This window comes from Muntiacus reevesi, chromosome X, assembly GCF_963930625.1.
Source record: "Muntiacus reevesi chromosome X, mMunRee1.1, whole genome shotgun sequence".
Classification (NCBI taxonomy): domain Eukaryota; kingdom Metazoa; phylum Chordata; class Mammalia; order Artiodactyla; family Cervidae; genus Muntiacus; species Muntiacus reevesi.
Window position 1 is genome coordinate 92,182,820 of NC_089271.1, and position 13,021 is coordinate 92,195,840.

The 13,021-nt window shown below is 35.9% G+C and overlaps 1 protein-coding gene across 2 annotated transcripts in view; it reads right to left on the minus strand.

Annotated features, from left to right (window-relative positions):
* Positions 1-13,021, minus strand: part of NRK (Nik related kinase) — a 130,767-nt gene that overhangs the window by 24,831 nt on the left and 92,915 nt on the right. For both annotated transcript variants that reach the window (XM_065915509.1, XM_065915510.1), the window contains exons 19-22: positions 12,052-12,388; positions 5,500-5,686; positions 4,906-5,061; positions 1,592-1,735 (exon numbers count right to left, since the gene is read on the minus strand). In XM_065915509.1, coding sequence (XP_065771581.1) covers positions 1,592-1,735; positions 4,906-5,061; positions 5,500-5,686; positions 12,052-12,388 — 824 coding nt within the window. The remainder of the gene's footprint in view (positions 1-1,591; positions 1,736-4,905; positions 5,062-5,499; positions 5,687-12,051; positions 12,389-13,021) is intronic.

Consider the following 13,021-nt stretch of genomic DNA (forward strand, 5'->3'; position numbering starts at 1 on the left):
TCCATTCATTTGTACCTTAGCTTTTTATCTAAGCCATGACTTTTTTGGGACTCAGAGACCTAGAAGCTATCTCCGGTAGTGTGCATATATGAGAAGATATGTCTGGTGTATTGTTAGGTATCCTCAGCCAGTGAGATGGATCTCTCTTTTTGTACTCTTTCATTCCAGTAAACTTACAAAGAAATCAAACAGTTTATTATTTTTTCTCAGCCCAATCTATCTTTAATGTTATTTTGCTAATTGTAAATCCCATCAAATTCTTACAGTTCTTTCAGAAAAACAAGCCATTAAAATCACACATTTATCTTCATATATAGTGACTTTATAGTCATTTTTAGTATTTATGACTATAAGATTTCTAGGCCCAACCATAAGATTCTTATTCATGTAACCGTAAACGTATTTTTATACATTTTTGAGCAGTGTTAGAATTCAAGTATCTATATCTATTGTCAATCTGTTATCAAATAATGAAGTTGAGCTCCAAACTATCAGGTATCTTTCTATACTGACATTCTCTGTACTATCTGATGCAAAAATAATCCACATTTAAAAGAAACTTCAGCAATAAAAAGAGAATATTTGGGCTAGAGAAAGCTGGATAAAAATAAATCTGTTATCCAGATGTGCAGCCTGCAAGCCATCCAGATGTATTCAAAAACTAAATGTTGCTTCCGTGTGCCTCAAACAATTATAAATGAATGACCATAAAAAACGATTTAGAAAATCATGATTCTTTGGTATATATTTCTAGAGGATTTTCTCTAACCAAAACTTAAAGCAACATTAATCATATTTAGGACTATACATAATCATTAATTAATGTGCAATATCATTATTAGGTACAGACAGGAAGTATATAAGCACATAAAAATTACTGTCATTAGCATCATTTTATTCTACAGTTAAAACATTTAACATTTTTTCCTAATCTTTCAAGAGTAATTTTTTGCCTAAAGTCAGCATTAATGTTAGTGCTTTCCTGATACCAAGTACTATTTGGTAATCACAATAATTATTAAAATCCATATACTTGATCTCTCATATTCCAAGGGTCAGGCTCTGACTGACCCAAACTAAAAAGTTCAACTACTATGTGGGAAGAATAGAGGAACCATTCTTGTTACCAGCCTTATCTGTAGACCCTTATTATAGGGCTGTGGTAGGTACAACAGAGTTTCATTTTTATCCAGTTACTGGCCTCTTTGCTCCTCCTTGCTTCTAACACATCACAGGAAAGGTATATAGTGGAGGTTACTGTGGTGGTGAGTGCATGGGTGGCTGAAGCTGTGACTCCCGAAGTTGTGCATGGTTACTGAGAGAAGACCTGATAGGATGCAAATAGCATGTTTTTTCCTTTCCCTGACCTAGTAGAGGTACACTGCAATCAAATATCCAGACATCAAAGGAGAGTCAGAAGTTTAAATTGTAAATAGTTAAGAAAATACAAGTAGGAAAGCCTGCTGTCCCAATTAAAGATTATATTTACAGTGCTTTCTTAGGAACACTTTCACTTGAGAAAGTCTTTAGCCCAGTTTACAACCTAATTAATCTGCATAATGACTCAGCTAATTTTAGTTCTAAAACAAACCGGAGATGGTAATCAGCAAGTTGAGTGGCTCTACAACTTGAATCTGACGGAATGGTCTTCTCTTTATAAGTTTAGTAATGTCTGCCTTTCCACTTCTGTCCATCAGATACAGATTCGATCGAGTTCCCAACAGCAAATTCACTCCTGTTCATATATAAAAAGAAAAGTGCTATATTAGCTCAGATTACATTTTTATAACTGCATTTATATTAGTATTTTTGCTCCTCCAGTGTGCTGATCTATGTAAAGGTGATGTCTGTCATTTTAAATTACTGTTGACTTCATTCTGTGTAACAGGGAACTCTCTACTAACAGAACAAATTTATTTTCATTAAAATATAGAAAATAACACCCTCTGGTAATATTCTACTGGCTGGAGTCTGGTATGCCATCACACAGATAGAACTTTATGTATATCTTAGTACCTTTTAGTAATGTCCCAAACTTTACAAAAATCAGTTAACTCTTTTGAAAGTTACTATAAAACATTCATGAGGCCTAGTATATATAAAGACTATGCTAAAAAAATTTAATTATTTTTTAAGTGAAGGATAATTACTTTACAGAATTTTGTTGTTTTCTGTCAAACCTCAACATGAATCAGCCATAGGTATACATATATCCCTTCCCTCTTGGTTTCTCATTCCTAACAGGGATTTAACACTTTTAAATAATTTTATGCAAATTATTTTAAAATTGAATGATTATGTGTTAATGCATATATTAAAAAACTTATATTGCTGAATGTCTATAAAATTAGTTCCTATTTCATGTATTTACATTCCTATACTCTGTTATTTGTGTGCTGGCTCTATTCATTAAAATAGAAGCACTGTTTAAAGACTGAATGAGAAGACTAAAATAGCAGATTCAATTAAATTTAAAATGCACTTCAAATGGGGGTCAGGATCAAGACAGTGGAGTAGAAAGACCCTGAACACACCTCTTTCCATGGGCACACAAAAATTACAACTATTTACAGAGCAACTGTCTATGAGAATGACCTAAAGGCTAGCAGAAAGGTTTTCTGCAACTAAAGACATAAAGAAGGAGCCACAACAAGATGGGAAGGAATGACAGAGATGCAGTTTAGTAAAGACCCATATCCAAGAGCTGATGACTCATAAACAAGAGGTTCTTCCCAAGGAGTTTGGCATCCAAGATGCACATTGGGTTCTCCAGCCCGGGGGTCTGGCACTGGGAAGATGGGCTCCTAGAACAACTGGTTTTGAAAATCAAGTGGCTTCTCTGGTGGCTCAGAGGTTAAAGCGTCTGCTTGCAATGCGGGAGACCCAGGTTCAATCCCTGGGTCAGGAAGATCCCCTGGAGAAGGAAATGGCAACCCACTCCAGTATTCTTGCCTGGAGAATTCCATGGATGGAGGAGCCTGGTAGGCTATAGTCCACGGGGTTGCAAAGAGTCAAACATGACTGAGTGACTTCACTTTCTATGTTCAGGAGAGCTGAAGGGCCATAAGTAAAAGAAATTCCATTCTTACAGGGCATGCACAAAATCTCATATGCTTCAAGTTTCAAGGCAGACACAGTGGTTTGAAAGGTGCCTGGGTCAGACCCACTTGTTGATCTTGGAGAATCCCCTTGGAGAGGCACGAAGCAGCTGGGACACCTTTGGGGACTGAGACACTGGCAGCAGCCATTTGGGGCATCTTGTTTTACCATGATGACACATATTACAATCTTTTATATTTAAAAATATAAAACTACAAGTTATTAAAATGGGTTACTAGACATTAAGCTCATCCCTGGGTAGTTGCCTGGTTGAAATGATAATGAAGTAGACTGCTTTTTTGTTATCTGACACATTACATTAGTAGAACTTTGAGGATGGCTTATTTTTTTTCTCACAAAACTATAATATTTGCTATAGTGCTCTATTTTTAATTTAAAATTCTGTCTCCTGTTCAATCATACATTAAGCAAAATCTATGAAACTGCAGGTTGGAGGTTAGCATTTATTTTGGCTTTTTCACTTCCTTACATTCATTTATTCTGTTTCATTTATGATTCAGACTGGCTTGAGGTAAAAAAAAAATTGTCTCAGAATTACCAAGTGGCTAAAATTCTTCTGGAATAAAGGATTGAAGAAGTCTATCAAGGTTAAGATATTATACAAGGAATTTTGTCTACAAATCCTCAAGATATTTTAAAAACAAGAACTTGAAGAAATTTCTTGCAATAATCTCATTAGGTATTATACATTGCATGCTATCACAAATTAAAAATACTAAGCTTGAATCTTCAAATAATTATAACCTATATCTTCAAATAATTATAACCTAGTCCCATTTTTGGAGAAGGCAATGGCACCTCACTCCAGTACTCTCGCCTGGAGAGTCCCATGGACGGAGGAGCCTGATGGGCTGCAGTCCATGGGGTTGCAAAGAGTCAGACACGACTGTGTGACTTCACTTTCACTTTTCACTTTCATGCACTGGAGAAGGAAATGGCAACCCACTCCAGTGTTCTTGCCTGGAGAATCCCAGGGACGGGAGCCTGGTGGGCTGCTGTCTATGGGGTTGCACAGAGTCGGACACAACTGACGTGACTTTGCAGCAGCAGCAGCAGTCCAATTTTACATTTTAGCAAAGTTAATTCAGGTTATAAAGAAAAACAGAATGAACAGGAGAGGGAGTAATTCAAACATCAAACTGAACTGAGTGAAAATAAATAAGCAAGTTAACTACTCTCTGTGTGTAGATACATGTGTATATGTATGTTTAATAACATATACACACACATACACACACACACACATACTTGGAAATGAGGAGGGCATGGCAACCCACTCTAGTATTCTTGCCAGGATAATCACTTGGACAGAGAAGTCTGGTGGGGTATGGTCCACAGGGTCACACAGAGTCAGATAGGATTGAAGTGACTTAGCATGTATGCATAATTGAAAACAGTTGTGCTTAGTCGCTCAGTTGTGTCCTACTCTTTGCAACCCACTAGGCTCCTCTGTCCATGGGGATTATCCAGGCAAGAATACTGTAGCGGGTTGGCATTCCCTTCTCCAGGGGATCTTTCCAACCCAGGGATCAGACCTAGGTCTCCCGCATGGCAGGTGGATTCTTTACCATCTGAGTCACCAGGGAAGCCCTGAAAACAGTTTGTCAATAGCAAATAAATATTTTATATCTGTGCTTTCACACTAGTTTTTATATAGATAAAAATGTACTCTTTAAGAAATCTCCACACTGTTTTCCAGTTGGCCTCCAACTAATAAAATAATATTTAAAAAAAAAAATGTACTCTTTAAAATACAACAACTCAGTTTTAAGAAATCAAACTTACCCCACAAAGAACCACAGCAGATCTCAGAAGTTAATTCCTTTTCATACATGTGGATTAGTGGCTTTTTACATTCATAAGAGACATATAATGGGTTAACGTTAACGTCAGAGGGTCGCTTAGATGATTTCTCAGGTACTTCCACTAATCCAGCATATACTGTGAAGAGAAGATATTGAGAGAACTTACTACTGTGTACACCATATGCACTTGAGTGTTTTACAAATGAGACACAGTTTAGAAAAATTCATTTTACTTTATTATATTTTATTTTTTATGGAGCTATCATTTCTATAACTCATATATCATCAGATGACACAAATCAAGAAAGAATATATTTCTGTATATGAATGCATTTCAAGTTACTGTGATTAGATATCAAATAAAATCTAGATGAGGGAGCCAATTTCTCAATTACAGTTCGATTTAGGTGCTATAAAGATTTAGTGAAGAGTAGATTTAAAAAAATCCATCAGAATTTATGTCAACTGAGTATCAGAATGACTTGATTCTTTTCTGATAATGAACCAGTGGTCAAAAACTGTATTTAATATGAAACAGACTGCAGCATTTGAAGATTATATTAAATACACTTACAGATGGCACTGGCAAAGTCAGCATTTGCAGTCCTTTCAGAATCATTGGAGGGAGATGAGTGGCTGGCAGAGAAACCTGATTCTGTTGATACTTCTGATATATCCACAGTGTCATTCTCAGCATCAAGTACTGCAGGTGCAGCACCTGGGGCAATGGCATTTGAGGCCTCACTTCTACCACCTGACTCCTAAAAGATGATCAAAAATTGATTTTGACTTTATTAGGGAATTAACAGTGAGAGAAATGTAAGATGACTAGGGGTTACTTGAAAGAGGGAATGCAAATTTTGTAACATCTGTAATTCTTGATCCTTATAAAACCCACATTTACCAGTAGAACTCAATAATGTTAGCAGAAAAGAAAGAACTAACTTATATTGAGACAACTGATGTCAGAACAGAAATTCATGGAGCATGAAGTCCTCAGATATATAATTTGAGGACGTAAAATGTGTGGAATTTTTACTATGCATCAGATACCCTGTTAGGCATCTTATTTACAGATTGTTGTGAATCCTTGCAACAACACCAAAAGTAAGTTTGATTATCTCCCTTTTACTTATAAGGAAACTAAAGCTTATTGAAGTTAAACAATCTATTCAAAGTCATGTAAATAATTAGGGGGATTAAAGTTTGAAGCCAAAGTCTGTCTGATTCCAAAGCTTATGCTTTCAGTTACGCTATGTCAAACAGCTTCATGAAAAAATAAAAAGTACCGTTGTGCTGGATTCAAGTTCTTTTTGTCAAAGGACAAAGCTAATGATAGAAAATCAACCAACACAATTTCAAGAGTGCGAAAATGCTTCAGTGAAGTTCTAGTTAGAGTCTATTAACTTACAGACAAGAAATTCAAGGATAAAGTCACAAAATGTGACAGAATTTATATGGGATGCCATATCCGGTGGAAAAACATAGCAATTCTTTTTGGTAAACCTGTTTGCCAATAAGCATTTATGTAAACAGTGATTCTTGGCATTGATACAGTTATCCTGTCCTGTCATAAATTTGTTTTTATGACCTTTCCTACCACAAAAGTGTTATGTGGCAACATGTCCTTTTAAAATGAAAATGAAAGGAAGATCCATTCTCTCTGCAAATGTTTAAAACATTTCTTAAGATAACTGGAGATACCCAGGGGTGCTATTAAAACCATGCTGGGATATCTTGTTTTAATGTATTTAATTAAGATAAGTAGGTAGGCAGGTAGGTAGGTAGGTAGGTAGGTAGGTAGGTAATAGATACCTTCTAGGATGGATGAACAGATGGGTGGATAGAAAGACAAGTAGATAGACTGACAGACAGGCAGGCAGACATAGATTCCTTTCTACTGATATTTCCTTCCCATTGGAAACCATCTAGGGAGTTTCTTTCCTCCTTGTTTTTTTTTTTTGTTTGTTTTTTTGTTTTGTTTTGTTTGTTTCCTTCCTTCCTTGATTTCTTTTTTAAATTAATTAATTTATTTTAATTGGAGGCTAATTACTTTACAATATTGTGGTGGTTTTGACATACATTGACATTAATAAACCATGGGTATACATGTGTCCCCCATGATGAAACCCCTCCCATCTCCTTCCCCATACCATCCCTCAGTGTTGTCTCAGTGCACCAGCTTTGAGTGCCCTGTTTCATGCATCAAACTTGGACTGGTGATTTATTCCACATATGGTAATATACATGTTTCAATGCTATTCTCTCAAATCATCCCACCCTTGCCTTCACCCACAGAGTCCAAAAGTCTGTTCTTCATATCTGTGTCTCTTTTGCTGTCTCACATATAGGGCTATCGTTATCACTTTTCTAAATTCCATATATATGCATTAGTATACTGTATTGGTGTTTTTTCTTTCTGACTTACTTCACTCTGTATAATAGGCTACAGTTTCATTCACCTCATTAGAACTGATTCAATGCACTGTTTTTAATAGCTGAGTAAAATTCCATTGTGTATATTTACCACAGTTTTCTTATCCATTTGTTGGCTGATGGACATCTAGGTTGCTTCCCTGTCCAAGCTAAACAGTGCAGTGATGAACATTGGGGTACACGTGTCGCTTTCAATTCTGGTTTCCTTGGTGTGTATGCCCAGCTGTGGGATTGCTGGGTCGTATGGCAGTTCTATTTCCAGTTTTTTAAGGACTCTCCACACTGTTATCCATAGTGGCTGTACTAATTTGCATTCCCACCAACAGTGTAAGAGGGTTCCCTTTTCTCTGTACCCTCTCCAACAGTTATTGTTTGTACACTTTTTGACAGCAGCCATTCTGACCGGCATGAGATGGTAATTCATTGCAGTTTTGATTTCCATTTCTCTGATAATGAGTGATGCTGAGCATCTTTTCATGTGTTTGTTAGCCATCTGCGTATCTTCTTTGGAGAAATGTCTGTTTAGTTCTTTGGCCCACTTTTGGATTGGGTTGTTTGTTTTTCTGGTATTGAGTTACATGAGCTCAATGAGCTCTACATGAGCTGTTTGTATAGTTTGGAGATTAATTCTTTGTCATTTGATTCATTTGCTAATATTTTCTCCCATTATGAATGTTGTCTTTTCATCTTGCTTATAGTTCCCTTCTTTGTGCAAAAGCTTTTAAGTTTAATTGGGTCCCGTTTGTTTATTTTTGCTTTTTTTTCCCATTACTCTGGGAGGTGGGCCATAGAGGATCCTGCTGTGATTTGTCAGAGAGTTTTTTGCCTATATTTTCCTCTATGAGTTTTATAGTTTATGGTCTTACATTTAGATCTTTAATCCATTTTGAGTTTATTTTTGTGTATGGTGTTAGGAAGTGTTCTAATTTTTTTCTTTTACAGGTGGTTGACCAGTTTTCCCAGCACCACTTGTTAAAGAGATTGTCTTTTTTCCAGTGTATATTCTTGCTTCCTTTGTCAAAGATAAGGTGTCCATAGGTGCGTGGGTTTATCTCTGGGCTTTCTATTTTGTTCCATTGATCTATGTTTCCTTGTGCCAGTACCATACTGTCTTGATGACTGTAGCTTTGTAGTATAGCTTGAAGTCAGGCAGGTTGAGTCCTCCAGTTCCGTTCTTCTTTCTCAAGATTGCTTTGGCTATTTGATGTTTTTTGCATTTCCATACAAATTGTGAAATTATTTGTTCTCGTTCTCTGAAAAATACCGTTGGTAGCTTGATAGGGATTGTATTGAATCTATAGATTGCTTTGGATAGTATACTCATTTTCACTTTATTGATTTTTCCAATCAAGAAGAGATGGTATACTGGTATATACCAACCAAGATGGTATATTTCTCCATCTATTTGTGTCTTCTTTGATTTCTTTCATCAGTGTTTTATAGTTTTCTATATATAGGTCTTTTGTTTCTTTTGGTAGATTTATTCCTAAGTATTTTATTCTTTTCATTGCAATGGTGAATGGAATTGATTCCTTAATTTCTCTTTCTGTTTTCTCATTGTTAGTGTATAGGAATGCAAGGGATTTTTGTGTGTTAATTTTATATCCCGCGACATTACTATATTCATTGATTAGCTCTAGTAATTTTCTGGTGGTGTCTTTAGGGTTTTCTATGTAGAGGATCATGTCATCTGCAAACAGTAAGAGTTTTACTTCTTCTTTTCTAATCTGGATTCCTTTTATTTCTTTTTTTTTTTCTCTGATTGCTGTGACTAAAACTTCCAAAACTATGTTCAATGGTAGTGGTGAGAGTGGGCACACTTGTTTTGTTCCAGACTTTAGGGGAAATGTTTTCAATTTTTCACCATTGAGGACAATATTTGCTGTAGGTTTATCATATATGGCTTTTATTATGTTGAGGTATGCTCCTTCTGTGCCTGCTTTCTGAAGGGTGTTTTTTTTTTATCATAAATGGATGCTGAATTTTGTCAAAGGCTTTCTCTGCATCTATTGAGACCATCATATGGTTTTTATCTTTTAATTTGTTAATGTGGTGTATTACACTGATTGATTTGCAAATATTGAAGAATTCTTGCATCCCTGGGATAAAGCCCACTTGGTCATGATGCGTGATTTTTTTAATATGTTGTTGGATTTTGTCTGCTAGAATTTTGTTGAGGATTTTTGAATCTCTGTACTTCAGTGACATTGGCCTGTAGTTTTCTTTTTTTTGGCATCTTTGCCTGGTTTCGGTATTAGGGTGATGGTGGCCTCATAGAATGAGTTTGGTAGTTTACCTTCCTCTGCAATTTTCTGGAAGAGTTTAAGTGAAGCCATCTGGTCCTGTGCTTTTGTTTGTTGGAAGATTTTTGATTATAGTTTCAATTTCTGTGCTTGTGATGGGTTTGTTAAGATTTTCTATTTTTCCTGGTTCAGTTTTTGAAGGTTATACTTTTCTAAGAATTCATCCATTTCTTCCAAGTTGTTCATTTTATTGTCATATAGTTGCTGATAGTAGTCTTTTATTATCCTTTGTATTTCTGTGCTGTCTGTTGTGATTTCTCCATTTTCATTTCTAATTTTGTTGATTCTTCTTTGATTTCTTACCATAATTATTGTATGCCTACTATAAACCAAGTCTGAGGTTGGACCCTGGGCCTGGATGAGTAGGTGAAGAACAGTTGTCAAGGGTGGATTAAACATAGTATGAGTTGAGTCATGAAGGATGAGTAGTTCAAAAGCAGAGAGGAGGTAAGGGGAAGCCATATAGACAGAGGAAATTGCAGGCATAGGGTCATTAATTCATGAAAGCACAAGTCATCTTCTAAGTTAGTTTGTATGATAGGACAATGGGCTGGGGAAGTAAATTGGAATGATAATTCTTCTGTCTGGAATCTCAGCTCTGTTTTCAGATAACCAATACTCCACATTTGTCAAGAACTATTTCAAATAGCACATGTTTCAAGAAATCTTCTCTGTGATAATTACTATTTATCTACCATCTGTGAAGCTACTTGGGTATTTTTAAGCTTATCTATAAAGTCAGTAAATGTTTTTTGAATGTCAAAATCATTGTCTAAACACAGTACTTCTGTTTAAATTGTCTGTGTTAACAGTTCCTCAGAAAGTTAAAATACAAGCTAATAATTCCATTCCTAGATATACAGATCAAATAACTAAAAACTGCAGCTCCAACAACAGATACTTGTACAGCAATGTTCACAGCAGCCAAAGATGAAAATGACTCAAGTGTCTACCAAAAGATGAATGGATAAACAAAATGTGATATATTCATACTATTTATTAAGTCTTAAAAAGGAAGGAAATTCTGATACATGATGCTAAATGGATGAATCTTGAAAATATTATGCTGAGACAGACAGAAAAAGACAAATATTTTATGATTCTGCTCATATAAGGTACCTATACAAAAGTAGAATGGAGGTTATTGGGAACTTGGGAGGATAATGGGGAGTTAATTGCTTGAGGTGATAAAAAATCTCCAGAAATTAATAGTATGTACAACATTGTGAATGTACTTAACTCCATTGAACTGTACACTTAAAAATAGTTAAAATGTGAAACTTTCTATTACATGTATGCTATCACAATAAAAATCTCCCAGAAAAAATGTATGTATTAAGAGACACTATCCCAAGCATACTGTTCATGGGGTTCTCCATTTTTCCTTCTCCATTTCCTTCTCCATTCCCTTCTCCATTTTCCATTTCCTCTTGATGAAAGTGAAGGAGGGGAGTGAAAAATCTGGCTTAAAATGCAACATTCAAAAAACTAAGATCATGGCATCTGGTCCCATCACTTCATGGCAAATAGATGGGGAAATAATGGAAACCGTGACAGACCATTTTCTTGGGCTCCAAAATCACTGCAGATGGTGACTGCAGCAATAAAATTAAAAGATGCTTGCTCCTTGGAAGAAAAACTATGACCAACCTAGACAGCATATTGAAAAGCAGACATTACTTTGCTGACAAAAGTCCGTCTAGTCAAAGTTATGGTTTTTCCAATAGTCATGTATGGATATTAGAATTGGATGAAAACTGAATGCTGAAGAATTGATGGTTTTGAACTGTGCTGTTGGAGAAGACTCTTGAGAGTCCCTTGGACTGCAAGGAGTTCAAACCAGTCAATCCTAAAGGAATCAGTCCTGAATATTGATTGGAAGGACTGATGCTGAAGCTGAAACTCCAATACTTTGGCCACCTGATGTGAAGAATTGACTCATTTGAAAAGACCCTGATGCTAGGAAAGATTGAAGGCAAGAGGAGGAGGGAACAACAGAGGATGAAAAGGTTGCATGGCATTATCGACTCAATGGATAAGAGTTTGAGTAAGCTCTGAGAGTTGGTAATGGACAGGGAAGCCTGGTGTGCTACAGTCCATGGGGTCACAAAGAGTTGGACATGACTAAGTGACTGAACTGAAATGATCCTGAGCATGTGATCTGAGTAATAAAGGTGGACAAAGAAGATATTTTTGTTCTTGGAAGAAAATAGGAAGCATACAAATTAGAAGAAATAAAGATGTATCTACAGATATAATTTAAAATGTTTAAGAGACTTTGGAATAGAAGTTTAAAATATATTTGTAATAGCTGGAAATATGACATATCATGAAGAAATGCATTTACAAGGAGATGAATTCATTCTCATTTTCAAATGGTATATTACCTCTAGTTGATGTTCAAATTCTTGGAATGCTGGTTCCTCCAATATTGGATCATCTGTCTCTGAGCAATTTTCTCTTCCATTTAGTTCTTGGGCTTCACTCTCTTCATTGGTTCCACTGACTCCCTCATTTTCATTACTCTCCTTGCCTCTTCTTCCACTGCCTACATTCGCGCTGTGTTCTTCATGGTCTCCAATGGCTGCAGTGTCCCCACGGGCTGCATTTCCTCCATGGCTTCTATTAACTCTCTGACTTCCATAGCTGCTGAAAGATCCTTCTCCTCTATCACTTCCATCTTTACCATCTTGCTTGTAGCTTCTGCCTCTGCCACAGCTTGGCCTGATAACAAGATTCAATTAATGATAGTCACCCAATGAAAATAAATGTCAACAAATGAAACAATATTAGGTTGACTAACACATATGTATCATCTCCAGGAATGTTTTTGCTCTATGTGAACACTACTGGTATGATATAGATATGAAAAATACCCCTATGTCCTGTCAATCTTAATACTGAATTAACATCATAGTCACCATCAACTCCCTGGCTACATTTGCATTACAGATGGAAAAGGACTTGTATACTGTATTAGGAACATGTATTAGGTTAGCAGCAATAATATGTTTTTTTCCTTAAATCATAGACTATTTCATACATTAGCAACTTCACGGCCACATGAATGATCAAGCCCATATTTTGGGCTCAACCACAACATATTTGAATATTTCTTATATTTAATTTATGTTAATTTAAACACATGCCTTGATCTTCTAACATGTGTATCATCCATTATGCAACAGATTTTCATTGATTGTTCTATTACTATCACCAGGAAGTTCAGTAATATAGATCTCATTTAGTTAATATAGTCACTTAATTACTTGCTAGGACCACCAAGCTTAGCAAAATGTCTCAATAAACTTTCGCATAAGAGACAACATAAATAAGTAACTATGATAATTCTAAAAG